The following is a 17436-nucleotide window of genomic DNA, read 5'->3' as shown; positions in this document are numbered from 1 at the left end:
TTATTCTGGGCACAAGCATCCAGGTCCCGCAGGCACCGGGGCAGGGTGGTGTGGCTCACAGAGCTGGCACCTGTGCATTCAGAAATGCAGGAGGGAGAGCTCTGGGCTGGTTTGGGCACTCCTTGTGTGTCAGAATCCTCTCCCCGGGCAGCCCCTGGAGCTGCTGTGCCAGGCTGTGCCAGGTGTGCCAGGCTGTGCCAGGTGTGCCAGGCTGTGTGTGTGCCCTCCCTGCCCATCTCCTGCTGGCCATCCCCATGCCCAGGCAGGGCAGGGGCTCATCCCCATCTCAGGAAAGCTGCAGGGAGCAAAGGGACCAGCAGCATTTCTTGCCAGAGCAGGGACAAGGAGAAGCCTTTCAGAGCTGCTGCCAGAGTGTGCCTGTGGGCCTGAGGAAATGACGGCCATGCCCGAGCCCACACACACCCCTGGGGCTCTGCCTCACCACAGCGCTCAGGAGCTCAGCCCTCCTGAGATCTGGGGTCTGGCTGGGTGAGATTCAAAGCCCCCAGCTCAGAATTATGCCTGCAATTCTTATTAATGACTTCCACAATGCCTGTTGGAAAGGTGATTTTTTTATTTTGACACTTGATCTGGTTTTACCTCAGGGGTCAGGGCAGGAGGTCGGGCACCGGGGTCACCTGCTCTGCACTCAGTGCCCTCACTGTGCCCCCTGAGCCTGGCAGGGCTGCTCCTCATCTAACTGATCCCAGGGCTGGCAGTGCCCTGGGAAAGAGAAGAGAGCTGAAAATAGCTGGGCAGTGCCCTGCTCTTGGCCTGTCAGGGGATGAAAACCAGCCTGATACCCGTGCTCCAGTCCCAAGGGATGTGCTGGGGGCCTGAGGCGGCATTGCTGGCCCTGGCATTCCTACCCTGGGCATTCCTACCCTGGCCATTCCTGCCCCTGGCATTGCTGCCCCTGGCCATTCTTGCCCCTGGCCATTCCTACCCTGGCATTCCTGCCCCAGGCATTGCTGGCCCTGGGAGGGGTGGGCAGAGCCACAGGGAGAGGGGGAATTCACATCCCTCCAAGATTTTGGAGCCTTCCCTCCTCTCTGTTGGGAGAGCTGCAGCCAGGCATGCCAGGCACCCCCAAATTTGGGCACTGACACAGCATTTTGTGTGCCTGGCTTGGCCCTGATGACACAAGGGTGGCAACTGTCACCTGCTGAGCCCTGGGGCAGCAGCTGCCAGCGGCAGCACACACGATCCCTGTCCCCATCACGGGGACATTGCTCACAGTGTCTGCAAAAGGGGCCCAGTGCAGCCCCTCCCTGCTTCCCAGACAGGGCTGGGGCACCAGCCAGGCATTGGGGGCTGAGCAGAGCCTCTCCCTCCAGTAATTTGGGTTCAGTCCCCCCACAAAGGGGCTGAGCTGGCACAGGCTGTGCTGGGCATTAATTTGTGCCCCATTAATTGGGCTCATTCCAGCTGCAGCTCTGGAGATGCTCAGGGACCTTCCAAGGGCTCATCACTCCTCCTCACCTTTTTGTCCTTGAGATCACCTCGCTCTGGGCTCCCCAGAGCAGCAGCTGGGCCGGGGGGTGAGGCACAGAGGCGGCCACAGCCCCTCCATGTCCCCTTGGTGCCACTTCCAGAGGTGAGCCCAGCCCCAGGTGGGCACTGCCACCCTTCCTGCTGCACAGGAGCAACACCAATCCAAGGCAAACACGAGAAGAGCAGAGGCAGATTTATTCCTCTCTCCTCCTGATTGCTGCAGGCACTTTGACAGACCAACACCCACCCCAAAATCTCAGAATCCAGGCACTGGGATCCCCTTTTCTCTCTTCCCAGTGCCCTTCTGGGCTAGAGCTCAGCCCATTGAGTCACAGCCTCACAGTTAAGGGCAGGAGTGACCCTGGGGTGAGAGCAGAGCTCCCTGCACGCTCACCTGACCTCGAAAACAACTTGCATTACACTCACACTCACACTCACACTTCAGCCCCACTCTTTTTTCCAGTTCCAAGTCCCTTTTGTTCCCAGCCATCAGCCTCAAGAAGCATCAGCGTGGCTGCTAAACACTGGTGGTGACAAACAGGGCTCTGGCACTGCAGATTCCCCATCCCTGTCCCTCCCACCTTCCCACATCTGCAGCCTTTAGGACTTTTCCTTCTCTTTTCCTTCCTCGGCCGGCTCCTCCTTCCCCAGGGGCTGCTCCTGCCGGGTGATCTCCACCTCGTTGACCCTGGCCTTCACCTCCCTGCCCGTGCGGGGAGCCACGATGCTCAGGATGCCATCGTGGGACAGGGTGGCCCTGACCAGCAGCGGGTCCACGTCCAGGGGCAGGATGTAGGTCCTGGTGAACTCCCTGGAGACGAAGCCGTGGCGGTCGGCCCTCTGCGGGTGCTGCCCCGCCACCTCCAGCAGGTTGTCCACGGTGCGGACGCTCAGCTCGTCGGGCAGGAACTGGCAGACATCCAGGAACACCTGGAACTTGTGCTGGTTCAGGCAGACCTCCGAGGTGCCCCTCTCCAGCTGCTTGTTGATGCGGGGTCGGATGTAGTAGCCATGGTACAGGGCAGGGGCTAAAATCTCCGACGGGGAAACACCTGCGGAGGACACCCCGTGAGGAGCGTGGGGCTGGAGCAGCAGCAGGAGCAGTGTGGGACCTGGGGAACACCTTGGCTTTGCCCCATGCCCACAGCAGGGGTGGAGCCTGCTGCAGTTCCCACCTTTGTGCCCCTTTGTGCCCACCCAGAGCCGCATCCCTGCCAGCTGCTGCGTGCCACGGGCTGCCCAGAGCTGGGGCTGGCATCCAGCTTCGCATGTTGGGTGCGCTGGGAGGGCCTGGTGGGTGCTCTGGGAGCTCAGCAGAGCAGAGCCCACAGCCAGGGATGGGCATGGAAACTGCTGATGGTGAAGGACTAAAGGCCTTTTGTGTGCCATTGTCCACAGGGCTTTCCTTGGAGCTTTTTGCCTTTTCACGCTGTTGTGCTGGTGCTGAATGGTTCTGCTGCTGCCCACATTCCTTCCCCCTGGCCAGCCACTGCCCAGCTTTGTGCTGAACACCCCAGCTCAGCTTTTCTCCACATCCCCCCCGGCTGGAAAAGCTTTTCCCCCCTCCCCTGAGTGCTTTTGCTCCATGTTTTCACAGCATGTGCACGAATGCCAGAGCATGGCTGGCATCAGGGAGGGAGGGATGGGCAGCACTGGGCATGGATGGGGAAGTGGACATGAAGAGACAGACCCTGGCTATTCCCTGGTCATTCCCTGGTCATTCCCTGGTCATTCCCTCACTATTCCCTAGTTTTTCCCTGGATATTTTCTGTCTGTTCCCTGAATATACCCTGGTTATTCCCTGCTTTTTCCCTGAATATTCCCTGTTTTTCCCCTGTTTTTATCCTGGCTATTCCCTGTTTATTCCATGGCTATTCCCTGTTTTTTCCATGGCTATTCCCTGTTTTTTCCATGGCTATTCCCTGGCTGTTCCCCCCTGATCTGATCCAGATTCCTCCACTCATTCCTCAGCTCCAGCTTCCCCCTCTGGAGCTCAAGCTCCCCACAGGGAATTCCACCAGCCCTGCAGCAGCAGAGGGGAGAAAGGTGCAAAGAGGGGGAGGAGGGGGGGGATCCCACTCCCTTCCTTACCTTCTCCAAAGTTCTGGTCGTAGATCTTGCTGGGGTTGGCAAATTCATACTCGGAGCTCATGGGGTAGGCGTGGGGCACGGTGCGGGCGGCCATGGTGTGTCAGCACAGACACCTGCCTTCTTCCCTTCCTCCTTCCCTTCCTCCTTCCCTTCTTCCCTTCTTTCCTTCTTTCCTTCTTTCCTTCCTTCTTTCCTTCTTCCCTTCCTGCCTTCCCAGCCCTCGCTGCCTCTCCAAGTGAGGGCTGCAGGCTGCAAGGCTCCAGCTGGGTGGATTCCAAAGGGAGGAGTGAGTGAGTGAGTGATAAAAAAGATGGACCAAAATAGCCCCACACAGGCCCCAGGATGCCGGGCCAGGGCAGCTCCTCGCTGCATTCCAGCAGGGAGGGCAGGGGACACCTTGGGGTCCCTCCTGGAGCAGGGGGTGGATGGGGAGCCCAGCACAGCCTGGATTCAGGCGCAGGAGAGACCCCAGGAGAGGCACATGGAGTGGTTTGTAATGTCAGGGAGCTGCCAGCCCTGTGCTGCTCTCCAAAAGCCTCCATCAGATCCAGAAGGAATCTGCTTATCTCTGGTAGCCACATGGCTGGACAGCACCCATTAGGAGAATGATGGTCTTTGTTAGTACCAGCCACAGCTGCAGAGCAGCAGGAATGAGCTCTTCATCTTCTGGAGTCCTCCTTGCTGCTCAGGGATGAAGCTTTGAGGGAGTGGGGAGCCACAAAGTGTGGAAGCAAACGTGGGCTAAAGGCAGCAATTCTTTGCAAAAGCTGGATGAGATTGTTCAGCTCACTTTGAAGCTCACTTTGAGCTTGGGGCGAAACTGTGCCCCAAATCCACTGCCCACTGTGGGCTTGGGGCTCAAACCGCTCCTGTTCCCTCTGTGAGGAGCCTGACTTGCCCAGGAGCTGAGCTCAAGTCTCCTTTTCCTTTAGTGGGGAAGGGCTGCAGGAGTGCAGCAGGGATCCAGGTCCCACTGCTGCCACCTCCCCATCCTGAGCCCTGCTGGCTGCCCAGGCTCTTCCCTTGGCCAGGGTTTGGCACAAGGCCACGGAGAAATGCTGGTGCCAGCCCTCCCCAGTTAACCCAGGCTCTGAACCTGGCCTAGGTCCAGCTTTACTGAGCAGGGCTGGTGGGCTGCAGGTGCTGCAGCAGGGGAGGAGTGCCCAGCTGAGCTCTGCACACCCTGAAACCAGAGATTTCCCTGAGCCCTGCAGTGTGGGAGAGCAGGTGCAGTGCTGCTGATGTAATGGGGACTTGGAGAGGGTATTTATGGCCTGGGCTGCTGCACAGAGCAAATCCTGCCCCCCATTCTTGCAGGCAAGCCGAGAGGAAGAGGCTCAGAGCCTTTGGCAAAGGGCTGGCAGAGCTGGCAGTGCCTCTGAGCAGAAATTGTGTTTAAATTGCCAGCTCCCACAGGCAGAGAAGCTCTTGCCCTTCAACAGTTGCTAGGCTGAGCCCATTCCTGTGATTGGGGTTCATGGGTGAGGCAGGAATTAAAGTAAATGCAGGAATTGCTGGGGGGAGAGCTGCAGGAGGGCAGGTGAGTGCAGGGGCAGGGGCGTTCTGCAGCACCCTGGAGGCCCTGACCATGCCCAGGTTCTCTCTCTGGGGTCACAGAGTGGGGAAAATGTGAGAAAAAGCCCAAGCAAAAGCCAAGAGGAGAGATCCATCCTTTATTCACATCACCCCCTGCAACAGCCGCCACAACCAACCCCAACACCCCGTAATAAGGGGAGGGGTTAGATGCAACCCTAAAAATAAAACAAATTCTATCATATCAAATTCTATCATAAATTCCTACTCAGCCTCTCTCCAAGATCTCTGGCCTGAAAAACCATTGTTACAAAATTTAACTACAGGAATACCTAACCCTGCAGCTGCAGTGCCAGGAGCCCGGCAGAGCCCTCCTGGCACCTTCCCTCACCCTGACTTTGGGGCTCCCTTTGCTGCTGGGACAGGCTCAGCCCTGCTGGGGGATGCTGAGCTCCTGGGAACAAACAAGGGCCCCTTGTCCTGCTCCTGCCATCCAAAGATAGGAGCTGCATTGATCCCGCTGGCATCCAGGGCAGCTGGAGCACGGGCCAAGCCTGCCCAGCACTGTGGGTAAACAGCACGTGGGCAGCAGGGCGGGCACCAGCCACTCCAGCTTCTTGCTGCCCCATTGGGCTCCTCTTCCTCCTGTCCCCTTCCCCCTCCTCCTCCTCCTCCTCAGCAGCGCGCTCAAATCCCTCAGACAGCGACTGGGCACCGCCGAAGGGCCCAGCCCAGGAGTGGGACAATAAAATCCCTGACACCACTGTTCAAGAGGCCTCGGGGGGGTGGAAGGCCAGGCCAGCTGCACGCCTATAAAGCTGTCCCCGCTCCCAGCACTGCAGCACAGTTGTTTGCCAGGCTCCTCCAGCGCTCTCCAATGGATATCACCATCCACAACCCCCTGATCCGCAGACCTTTCTTCTCCTGGTTGGCACCCAGCCGGATCTTTGACCAGATTTTCGGGGAGCACCTGCCCGAGTCGGAGCTGCTCCCCGTTTCCCCCAGCTTCAGCCCCTTCCTGATGAGATCCCCCATCCTCCGGATGCCCAGTTGGCTAGAGACAGGACTCTCTGAGGTAACCTTTGCTTCTTGGGGCTCTTTTTGGGCTCTGCTGCGGGCCCAGGAGAGCTGGGAGCGTGGAAGATGCTCCTAGGTGGTTTTTATCAGGAAAAAGGCTGGGGGGGAAGGTGCTGCCTCTGCATTGTTTGGGATGGAGCAAGTCTGGCCATAGTGATGGGGACAGAGCTCAGCGTGCATGGCGGGTCACCCTAGGAGCAGGCAGAGGAAAGGAGGAAGCCTAATTGCCCTAATTTCTCTGATTTCCATAATTTCTCAAATTTCCCTAATTTCTCTGATTTCCCTAATTTCTCAAATTTCCCTAATTTCCCAGTCTGCTGCTCCAAACTTTCATCCCACTCCCACCTGAGAAGCAAAGAGCACAGGGGCAGTGGGGTCCTCATGCCAAGCAGTGCAGGAGCCCAAGGCTGCTGAGAGAAAAGGGGCCTATTTTAAACAACCACTGCCCTGAAAAACAGAGTTTTAATAAGATCCAGGACCCAGAGGATCATGGAGCAGGCGCCTCCTCCCTCCAAGGGCTGAGCCAAGAAGCTTTTGCCTGTCCTGCAAGTCAACTCTGTTATTCACAAGGAGCTTGAGGAGCTATTCCAAGCAGAAGGAGTGAAAGTATTATTTTAATCCTTGCATAATGTCCCTCTTGATTCAGTGCCCTGGGTCTGGCTGCCCAGTGAAGCAGCCATAATAAAGAGTTCAGTTTTCAATCAAGAGTCAGTTTTAACCAATTCAGGTGGAGAATCTCAGTTCCTGCAGGGATGGGCATTAGCACAAGGCCAGCAAGGGACAGAGCCACTCAGATCAGACCCCAAAATAAAGGTCAGTGTGTGTGTAGAGACCAGCCTGAGTCTTGGCCTGCTGCATTCTTTTTTAAGCTGAATCCCTCACCTGGTCTTTTTTGAAATCACCTCCTTGCTCTTGCTCTTTTCTGAAGTCACCTCCTGCTTTCTGCAGATGCGGCTGGACAAGGACAAATTCTATGTGAACCTGGATGTGAAGCATTTCTCCCCTGAGGAGCTGAAGGTGAAGGTGCTCGGGGACATGATTGAGATCCACGGCAAGCACGAGGAGCGCCAGGTACCCCCTGCTTTCAGTCACCCCTGAGGGCTCCCCCTGACCCCTGGTGACTGCAAAACAACCCCCTGCCCATCTCAAATATTTGACATTGTTTTTTAATCAAGATGCTCCGTGCAATTTCCCCCAAGCTGATCCCAGACAGGGCAGCAAGAGGGTGGAGGTTTATTGCTGATGTTGCATGAACTGTGAAGTGAACTGGAAAATCATCTGTGAAATGGGCATTTTTGGGCTTCCCCTCTTTCTGGGAAGAGGCCAGGAATGCAGGGAGATGTCCAATGAGCTAAAAAGTAACTAACAGTCTAAAATTGTTAACTATCTAAAATTAACTAACAATCTAAAATTAACTAACAATCTAAAAATTAACTAACAAGCTAAAAATTAACTAACGATTAAGCCACATAAAAAATCAGTGCATTGCCCTGTGTGTTACCTTTCCTAGGCCCAGCTATCAGTTTCTAATCCTTAAAAGTTGTGTTCTGCCGTCACTCATCCCTTTCCCTGCTGGCTCTGGAGACCCCTGTGAACACCAGGCAGGCAGAAACACAAAGCCATGCCCAGAGCTGGATGTAAAGGCATTTTCCAGTCCCTGGAATTGTCACCCCTAGGAGCACAGCATGTCACCCACCAGCAGATGCAGCATTGGGGGCCTGTAATCCTGACACCATTTCTGGAACCCTTTTTTGGCTAAGAAGGCAACCAAGCAGTGGGACCAGGCTCTGAGGGTGTCTGGGGCAGGTGTGGCTGGGGTGGCACCTGGGGAATGGCACAGGGTGGGCACAAAGCCTCCCCCTGTAAACTCTGGGTACCTGCATAGCAACAGAGGAGGAGAAAATGATGAGGACTCCATCTTATCAGAAGGCTAATAAATTACATTATTATACTATATTATATTATACTATATTACTGTAATATAATAGTAATTAGATAATAATTACTATTATATTATAGTAATTATACATAATTACAATATAATATATAATATATAACATATAACATATAACATATAACATATAATATATAATATATAATATATATTATATATTATATATTATATATTATATATTATATATTATATATTATATATTATATATAATACGTAATGTATTTTATATATTATATTCTATATATTATATAGAATATATAATGTAATATATTCTATAGTCTATATAATATATAATATATAATATATTATATTATAATATATAGTATAGTACATTATATTACACTATATTACTATATTACATTACACTACATTAATGGCTCAGCAATTCTTTTCTTCTATATCAAGTCTTGCTTTCATTTCTATATCAAAACTTGCTTCCTCCTTCAGACTCTACATCCGAAAACCTTCCTGCCAGGCACAAACACACACACACACACACACACACATCTGTGAGACTTTCCTGCCCAAACTTCCATCCTTCCCCGCGCAGGACGAGCACGGTTTCATCGCCCGGGAGTTCAGCAGGAAGTACCGGATCCCGGACGATGTGGACCCTCTGACCATCACCTCCTCGCTGTCCCTGGACGGGGTGCTGACCGTCAGCGCTCCCCGCAGGCAGAGCGATGTCCCCGAGCGCAGCATCCCCATCACCCGCGAGGACAAACCCGCCATCGCAGGCGCCCAGAGGAAGTGAGGGGCTGCCCTGCTGGCCCCAAAGCCACCCTGGAGGGACATTCCAGAGCTCTTCCCTCCGCCAGGTGCCGGCTGTGCCGAACGGCTGCTGGTGTTATTTATGCTGAGTAAGTTTACTAACGAATAAAACCATGGAGAAGCAGTTTGGATTGGTTTGTTTCGGGGTTGGGTGGAGGAAGGTGGATAAAAGGTGCAGGGTGACGTCGTTTTATGGGGGGCAGGCTGCGGTGGTGTTTGAGGGTCCCAGGATGAGGGAAGAGATGAGAATCCTGACTCCATGTTCCAGAAGAGATGAGAATCTTGATGAGAATTTCATCAGAAGAGATGAGAATCTTGACTCCATGTTTCAGGCAGATTTATTCTTTTATGATTTATATTATATTAAAAGAAAAAATATATATAAACTAAAAAATATATATACTAAATATACTAAATAAATATATATGTAGATACTAAATATACTATATAAATATGTAGTATATTTAGTATATATATTTATTATATATATACTATATAAATATATATTTATTCTATTTATTCTATTTATTATATATATTTATATATTATATATTTAGTGTATATATTTATTTATCTATACTAAAAATAAATATATACTATATATAAATATATATTTATATATAATAAAAATATACTAGATATATTTATATATACTAAAACTATACTAAAAGAATAGAAGAAAGGATTTCATCAGAAGGCTTGCAAAGAATAGAAAGGAATGATAATAAAATCTTGTGACTGACCAGAGAGTCTGAGACAGCCAGACGGTGATTGGCCATTAATTAGAAACAACTACATGAGACCAATCCCAGATGCACCTGTTGCATTCCGCAGCAGCAGATAACCATTGTTTGCATTTGGTTTCTGAGGAGAAGAAATCCTGCAAAAGGATTTTTCATAAAATATATCCGTGTCCAGGACGGCCTATCTGGTGCTCAGGAGCCCTTTGCTCATCACACCTTGTGCTCTCTCTCCCTTCCACGCTGCCAGAGGATTTCAGGGTGTTTCACAAGCAAAGGGAGAGTTTCTCCTGTGGAGATTAAACTGATAAAACAGCTCCATGCCAACTAAACCCCATCTGAAGTGTGGGGATTTGATAACAGCTGGCTGCACGACAGCTGTATCTCAAATCTCTCCAATGAGTCATGCAATGGAGAAACAGCCAGGCTGCTCAGAGCAGCTCCAGGTGAAAACTGCAGGGCTGCAGGAAACACACATCTACCCAAAGAGAAGGAAAACATCTTGCTCTGATGATGCAAATCACATCCCTTTGAAACCCTGCTGTTAGTGCCCTTCAAACACTGAGCAGGATCTGATGGCTACAGCAATAATCTGATTTATGCCAGCATTGCTGAGTGATACAAACCACTCCTAAAGTCCTTTTCAGGCGTCTTCATCTGCCTAGCACCTCTCTTCAAAGGGGTAGAAAGGGATGTCTGGATGACTGGAACTGAATTTCTAAAATCCATCTTCAAAAAGGACAGATCTGTCGCACAGATCATCAGACTCAGTCATGACCCAGCCTTTTTTCTGTGTTCCTTCCACCTGCTGAGACAAAAGTTCTGTTAGCAGGGATCACAGCAGCCCTCAGCTGAGCAGGGAGGGCATCCTCCCGTGGCTGTGGGTGAGAAAAAGAAAACGAGCACTCTGTGATGCAGGGTCACTGTCAGACACCCCAAATCCCCCCTCATTTCCAAGGTCTGCTGTTTCCTAGTAGCTGCTTCTAATTAGCTCTCAGCTAAGGTGTTAATTGGGCTTGTCTGGCCAGGCACAACCTCTGCACCAAAGAACAAACCCCAGACACACACACAGAGGTTACAAACAGCTCAGATTAAAAAGCAGGAAGAACATTTCCCACATGGCTTTCATGTGTGCAGCTCTTGGTGCTGGAAGGAAATCCCAGCACCTCTGGTTCCTGAGGGTTTCTGCTGCTTTTTCTGCTTCCTTCTTGCTCCTTCTCCAGGCCCAGAGTGCAGCAGCACGGGGCAGAGGGCTGCACAAAAGAGGTTCCAGCTCAGGGTGGCGGCCTGGAAATCAAGGAGGTTTTTGTTCAAATCCTAAAAGAATCAACAGTGAAAGGAAGTAAATGTAAAACAGTAAGAATTTAGCCAGAAAGTGCAACTGAGGCGAGTGGTTTTTACAGCACGGGGGGTTTTGTCACGCTCAAATCAGCAGCCAGAAATGGGAATTTTGAGTGAAAGCTCTGTGGGGATAAACTGGATGAGGTCAGCCAGACAAGAATACTTGAAATGCTGAACCACTCCCTGAGTGACCTGAAATACCTGTTCTGGGGTGGCACAGGAGCACAGGGAGAGTGACACAGAACACCTCTGTCATCTGCAGGCACAAACATCATTGAGGAGCTCCTCACATCCTGCAGATTGTCCCAGTTCTGCACAAGTGAAATTCCCTCTCTGATGTTTCCCTGTAATCTGAAGCAGGTTGTTTCCAAAGCAGTGAGGGTGCTGACAAGGAAAACTCACATTTAGCATGGCTAAATACAAGTTTGAAGAGATTTTTTTCATAATTATTGGAATGGGAACATTGTGTGGTAACTATTTTCTCAGTACCCAACACCTCTCCAGGCCACTGCACGTCATTTAAAATATTTAAAATTATTCTCTCAAGGCCACAGGGAGCCAGCACAGAGCTCACAAATTGTGGCAGTGAGTCTGTGCAGAACTCACATTATCTGTGTTCCTCATTATCTGTGTGAAACACTGTCCCTGCCCTGTGGGGCGGCTGTGGGCACACAAATGGAGCAGGTGACACCCAAGCCTGGCTGTTGTAGATATTCTAGACCATAATTTCCTTCCTTCTCAAAGGCACCATACACACATGTGAGGCAGGGTAATTAATTTACCTTGTGTCACCCAGTTGAGGAATTAGGGACCTTCTTATTACACCTTGATTATGTCTGCAATTATCTGACACCTAATGATGCTTCCAGCACCTTTCCACTGCTCCTCTTCTCTTTTCCCTCTCTTTTTGTCTGTCTCTGCTTCTCCCCTTTGGGAATTCAAGCAGCAGAAAGATTGTAAGAGAATAAAAATTACAGGTAAAGGCCAGTTCAGAGGAGGCTTTGAATTGACCTTTACCTGTACCTGTACCTGTAATTTTTGGTACAAAATTTGATTACAGGCCTGGAACTCCTCTGCTATGAGGGAAGGCTGAGAGAATTGGGATTGTTGAGCCTGGAAAGGAGATTTCAGGGTGAATTAATTGTGGCCTTGCCGTACATGATGGGAGCCCCCAAGAGAGGTGGAGAGAGGCGGTTCCCAAAGGGCTGGAGTGACAGCCGAGGGGGAATGCTCCAGCCCGACAGGGAGCAGGGTTAGATTGGATATTAACGAGAAATTTTACCCTCTGAGGGCGGGGAGGCTCGGGCACGGGCTGCCCACAGAAGCTGGGAAAGGCTGGAAGTGTTTGAGGAGCAACCCGCAAAAGGTGTCCAGAGGTGTCCCAGCACAAGCTCAGCTTTAACGCCCCCTCGAACCCGAACCATTCAGTGACTCTGCGGGGCTACGATTCATCGATTCCGCCGCTTCCTAACCAGCCTTTTTTTTTTCTTTTTTTTTTTTTTTTTTTTTTTTATTTGAACGCAACACCCATTTCCTGTTGCACGGCGGGCGGAGAGCGCTCCCCGCACAATCCCCGGTGCCGCTGCCGGTGCCTCCACGGGGACACCGCCGCCTCTGCGCGCTCGGGGGAGGAGCAGCGGCCGCCGAGGAGCCCCGGGGATGCCCGCGGGGCCGGAGCGGCACCGGCAGCGCCCGCGGAGCGGCCGCACGTCATGAGCGAGCGCCGGTGGCTGCGGGGCTGCGAGCGCCGCTCCCGGCCGGGGCCATGGGGCCGCCGCCCCGCCGCGTCCTGCTGCTCGGAGAGGGAAACTTCTCCTTCGCCGCCGCGCTCTGCGGGGCCCGGGCCACGCACGTGGTGGCCACTTGCTACGAGAGCGAGGAGGAGGCGGCGGGGCGCGGGGCAGCGGCGCGGAGCCTCCGCCGGCTGCGGGACAGCGGTGGGTGCGCGCCGGGGATGGGCTGGGATGGGCGTGGGGATGGATGCTGCTGGGAGCTCTGCTGGCATCATCGCTGTCACCCTGGGGTCACCCTCCTGGCATCCCTGTCACCCTCCTGGCATCCCTGTCACCCCGGGGTCACCCTCCTGGCATCCCTGTCACCCTGGGGTCACCCCCCTGGCATCCCCGTCACCCTCCTGGCATCCCTGTCACCCTGGTGCCACCCAGAGTGGCATCGCTGCCACCCTGGTGTCACCCAGAATGGTATTGCTGCCATCCTGGTGTCACCCTCCTGGCATCCCTGTCACCCTCTGGCATTGCTCTCACCCTGGTGCTACCCAGAATGGCATCGCTGTCACCCTGGTGTCACCCTCCTGGCATCGCTGTCACCCTCCTGGCATTGCTCTCACCCTGGTGTCACCCTCCTGGCATCCCTGTCACCCTCCTGGCATCGCTGCCACCCTCCTGGCATTGCTCTCACCCTGGTGCCACCCAGAATGGCATTGCTGTCACCCTGGTGTCACCCTCCTGGCATCCCTGTCACCCCCCTGGCATCGCTGTCACCCTGGTGTCACCCTCCTGGCATCGCTGTCCCCTGCTGCTCTGTCCCTTGGGAGCCCCTCGCCCCTCCAGGCGTCTCAGGGGAGGGACTGGAATAGCCCAGTGTCATGGTTTAAAATGCTTTAAAATCTCATCAGGATGAAACAGTACTGAAACTATTGTTGTCAACTGTTATCAGAAGTTTCTGCTGCCACGAAAGAGATCAAAAGGCAAAGAGAACCCCACAGGGCTCCCTGGCGTTCCCAGTTCTCCAGGCAGTTCTCACCTACTCCAAAACGCCCTGGAGGATTTGCATTCCCGCCTTTCTTTACAATTTTCCCCCCTGATAGCCAGCAGAGCCTTGTTTTGCTGTCGCAGGAGCCGAGGTTGTGTTTTCCGTGGACTGCACCAAGCTGAAGGAGCACATTTTACTGGGAAAACGGGAATTTGATCGGATTTATTTCAACTTCCCCCACTGTGGGAGGAAGGCTGGGGTGGTGAAGAACAGGCAGCTCCTTGCCGGCTTTTTCCATAGGTGAGAAAACCCGAATTAATTCCGTGCTAATCACCGGCCGTGGCAGAGCTTTCCAGCTGCGTTCCAGGTGTTTTTTGGGGATTTGGGGCTGTGCTAACAGGGTTTTTTGGGGCTGTGCTAACAGGATTTTCTGCTCTGGCTTCCCTTCCAGCTGTGCAGAAGTGCTGGCACAGGAGGGAGAGGTGCACGTGGCCCTTTGCAATGGCCAGGGAGGGACTCCTGCGGATCAGCCCAGGAGAGAGTGGCACAACAGCTGGCAAATCGTGGCTGTGGCTGCAGGAGCTGGGTTTATCCTGAGCCACGTTCATCCTTTTAAAGCAGAGACTATCGAGGGATACAAATGCACAGGTTACAGGTAACCATCACAAACTGAAATTCTGATGTTTGTGCTCTTAAAATGCCCCAGTGCTAGAATATTCTTTTAGTATCTTGTTGGCTGGAGAGGAACTCCCTTAATTTTCCTTTTAATTTTCCTTTTAATTTTCCTTTTAATTTTCCTTTTACTTTTCCTTTTAATTTTCCTTTTAGTTTTCCTTTTAGTTTTCCTTTTAGTTTTCCTTTCAGTTTTCCTTAAAATAGCTGCAGTTCTTGTTCATCTCTAAGCAGAATAACCAAGATTAAAATGCAAGCTTCCTGCCAAAGCACCCTCTAAAAATAAGACTATCTGAGGATTTTAAAGGTCAAAAGCATCCGTTTCAGAACAAATATCAATCTCAGCCTAAAGACAGGAGGGCTGGGGGTTGGTGCTGGCAGAGACCTCTGCTCCTGCCTACTTAAATATTAAATATTATGCACATTAAATATCAGAAATTAGCAGTGGCTTTGCTCTGGTTTTGTGTATTTTCAGGAGTCAGGATAAATCCTTCTGTGTAGAAGGTGCTTTGAACCACATTTTCACACGGAGCACAGCACCCATGTGCTTCACACCCATGACCTGCCAGACACAACTGGGGAACCAAAAGGTTTCTTTTCAAGTGCCACAAGTCCTTGTGGACAAAATTAATAGGTGAGTTTTATAATTGGTTTCTCTTTGGCAGTAGGAATGTGGGAATGCCCAGCAGCGGGGTCTGATAAATGGATATGGTGACTGGGAAATCCTTTTTTTAGCCAGCAAATTGCAGTGAATTCTTGATTGTAACCTGCAAACAAACACCAATGCCCTGAAAATGTGCAACAGCTTTGGTGAAAGACTTGGCTTGATCAGGTAGTTCCTGGCTTAAGAATGTTTTGGGTGAATTGCTGCACTCAAATTACGGCCACAGGAAGGAAATCACAGACGGTGTTTGTAATTTGCGCTTTTATTTTTCACAGGGGTTTTCTCGAGGTGAATTCAAGTCATCCAGTAAGGACAGTAAAGAAGAAGCTCAGTGCAGGGCTCAGCCAAGCTTTTCCTCTGCAGAACATCAGCTCCTGCCTCCCCCTGCTCCAGCAAGGTTGCCCTGGTGGTGTTTGCCACTCCAACATCTTCTGGATCACCCTGAGCCCAGGGGAGGCTCCAGGCACTGGGGAAATGTCCCAGGGACTGGCAGATGCAGCTCTGTGTTCCCATTTTGGCCAGGACACAGATGAGAATGTACAGGAAGGATGCCCAGCTCCAGAGCAGTTTTACCTTAGGCCTTCCCTCCTGCCTCATGCTCGGGCAATAATGAAGAAAGGAGCCTTTTCCCCAGGGACACTCCAGGTTCTTTCTGGGCCGGTCTTTAGGAAATGTCGGATCACTCCCCACTCCATGCCTGCTTTCCATGAGATGCTGGTTGTGCTTGCAGTGAGCAGGGGCACAGAGAACAGCTGTGTGCAGGTGCTGGTGGATAACATTAAAACCACCATGAATTCCCTGCACCAGGCCACTTCTGGTGTCAAACCCAGCATCACCCTGCAGGAAGCAGCGAGTTTTGGAACTGAGCTAAGTGACTTTGCTGCTTTTGAAAGGCAGCTTGGTGAAATTCAGCATTTCCTCTGTGTGGGGACAGAGCCAGACACCCCAGGCTCCTGTGTGGGGGTTATCAGGGCAGCTCCTGATGAATTAAAAAGCCATGAGCTGGTTGTTGTCTCAGCCTCACTGAACCTGGACCTCCTGGCCATGCTGCTGTGCGGAATATCCGACTGGAGAATGCTCTGGACGTGGGACAGGCGCTTCCTCAGGCAGTTCCCTGAGGGAAAGTTGAGGCTTTTCCAGAGTTTTTCCCTCTATCCACCTTCCTACGTGCACGATGTCAGCTTCTGGCTTCCTGACGGGCAGGACTTTGATGAAGTGGCTTTCCACACCCTTGCCAGGAGGGTGTCAGGTGAAATGGTCGTTTCCATCCAGCTGAGGGACAATTTCCAACAGCCAGGGACAGGACGGAGGAGCCTCTGCTACAGGGTGACTTTCCAGTCCTGTGACAGGGCGTTGGGCTGCCGGGAGGCAGCAGAGATGCAGCTGCACCTTCGGGAGGAAATGCAGCAGCACCTGGGTGTGACCCTGAGGTAGAACACCTCCCGTGGTTTGCAGGGGCTCCTGTGCCCCTTTCTGAGCTGGAAAATGTCACCTGCACGTCGTTGGACCTGAGGCTGTGTCACTGCCGTGCCTGTCACAAGGGCGGGGTGGACTTTAAGCACCTGCCCACGTTTCCATGTGGGAGCTCCTGTTAATGAAGAGCAAGCGCTCCTGTTCTCTGTGTGTGTAATGAAATCTCATTTTAGAAAGTGGAGCTTTTCTTTCCTGGGCTCCTGTGAGAGTGGATTCCATCTCTGTACTAATGCAAATTCCTGCTGCTGTCCACCCTGAGCCTGCCCAGCCCAGCCTGGGGCCGTTCCCTCTGCTCCTGTCCCTGTTCCCTGGGAGCAGATCCCAAATCCCCCCGGCTGTCCCCTCCTGGCAGGAGCTGTGCAGAGCCACAAGGGCCCCCCGAGCCTCCTTTGCTCCAGGCTGAGCCCCTTCCCAGCTTCCTCAGCCGCTCCAGACCCTTCCCAGCTCTGTTCCCTTCCCTGGACATGCTCCAACTCCTCCACATCTTTCCTGTGCTGTTCTTGCCCCATCTCCTGATCACAGGGGGTACCACCAAATAAAGAACATTCTCCGTCGCTGTGTTCCCCATTCCCTCACTTTCCTGCCCAAAAAGGCAGGCAGGGGCAGGGGGGGATGGAGCCTGGCTCGGACCTGGGAGTGCAGGACAGGGACCGGGTGAGAGATGGACCCGGGTGGGTGATGGACCCGGGTGTGCGGGGCAGTGCTCTCCCTGTCGCGGTCCCTGTCCGTCCGTCAGTCCCTGTCGCGGTCCCGGTCCCTGTCCGTCTGTCGGTCCCTGTGTCGGTCCCGATCCCTGTCCGTTTGTCGGTCCCGGTGTCGTTCCCGGTCCCTGTCCCCCTGTCAGTCCCTGTGTCGGTCCCGGTCCCTGTTCGTCTGTCGGTCCCGGTCCCCCTGTCAGTCCCTCTGTCGGTCCC

At 52.6% G+C, this 17436-nt stretch overlaps 3 protein-coding genes across 3 annotated transcripts; 2 read left to right on the top strand and 1 right to left on the bottom strand.

Moving 5' to 3' along the window:
• Positions 1–1674: 1674 nt before the first annotated feature.
• Positions 1675–3819, bottom strand: HSPB2 (heat shock protein family B (small) member 2). The gene is made up of 2 exons (XM_071449492.1): positions 3586–3819; positions 1675–2546 (listed from the first exon to the last, which is right to left on the bottom strand). The coding sequence occupies exons 1-2, from the start codon at positions 3677–3679 to the stop codon at positions 2095–2097; spliced, it is 546 nt and encodes a 181-aa protein (XP_071305593.1). The 5' UTR covers positions 3680–3819; the 3' UTR covers positions 1675–2094.
• Positions 3820–5784: 1965 nt separating this feature from the next.
• CRYAB (crystallin alpha B) lies at positions 5785–9044 on the top strand. Its single transcript, XM_071449674.1, has 3 exons — positions 5785–6193; positions 7144–7266; positions 8700–9044. The coding sequence occupies exons 1-3, from the start codon at positions 5996–5998 to the stop codon at positions 8901–8903; spliced, it is 525 nt and encodes a 174-aa protein (XP_071305775.1). The 5' UTR covers positions 5785–5995; the 3' UTR covers positions 8904–9044.
• Positions 9045–12507: 3463 nt separating this feature from the next.
• FDXACB1 (ferredoxin-fold anticodon binding domain containing 1) lies at positions 12508–17076 on the top strand. The gene is given in 7 exon segments (XM_071449786.1): positions 12508–12688; positions 12691–12755; positions 12758–12938; positions 13857–14013; positions 14165–14368; positions 14861–15019; positions 15325–17076. Coding segments are annotated over 7 exon segments (1953 nt in total). The 5' UTR covers positions 12508–12660; the 3' UTR covers positions 16484–17076.
• Positions 17077–17436: the final 360 nt, after the last annotated feature.

This window comes from Agelaius tricolor, unplaced genomic scaffold (genome assembly GCF_023055355.1).
Source record: "Agelaius tricolor isolate 1412-34295 unplaced genomic scaffold, bAgeTri1.0.p SCAF_29, whole genome shotgun sequence".
Lineage (NCBI taxonomy): Eukaryota > Metazoa > Chordata > Aves > Passeriformes > Icteridae > Agelaius > Agelaius tricolor.
The sequence above is the reverse complement of the archived record's forward strand: the minus strand, read 5'-3'. Positions and strand labels throughout refer to the sequence as shown.

What these genes read in the sequence shown, in the direction of transcription:
- HSPB2 (XM_071449492.1), bottom strand. Translation starts at nt 3,679, where the DNA reads ATGGCCGCCCGCACCGTGCCCCACGCCTACCCCATGAGCTCCGAGTAT. An exon ending in CGACCAGAACTTTGGAGAAG is followed by an intron (nt 2,547 to 3,585) that starts GTAAGGAAGGGA and finishes TGTCCTCCGCAG; the next exon opens with GTGTTTCCCCGTCGGAGATT.
- CRYAB (XM_071449674.1), top strand. Translation starts at nt 5,996, where the DNA reads ATGGATATCACCATCCACAACCCCCTGATCCGCAGACCTTTCTTCTCC. An exon ending in TAGAGACAGGACTCTCTGAG is followed by an intron (nt 6,194 to 7,143) that starts GTAACCTTTGCT and finishes TGCTTTCTGCAG; the next exon opens with ATGCGGCTGGACAAGGACAA. An exon ending in GCAAGCACGAGGAGCGCCAG is followed by an intron (nt 7,267 to 8,699) that starts GTACCCCCTGCT and finishes TTCCCCGCGCAG; the next exon opens with GACGAGCACGGTTTCATCGC.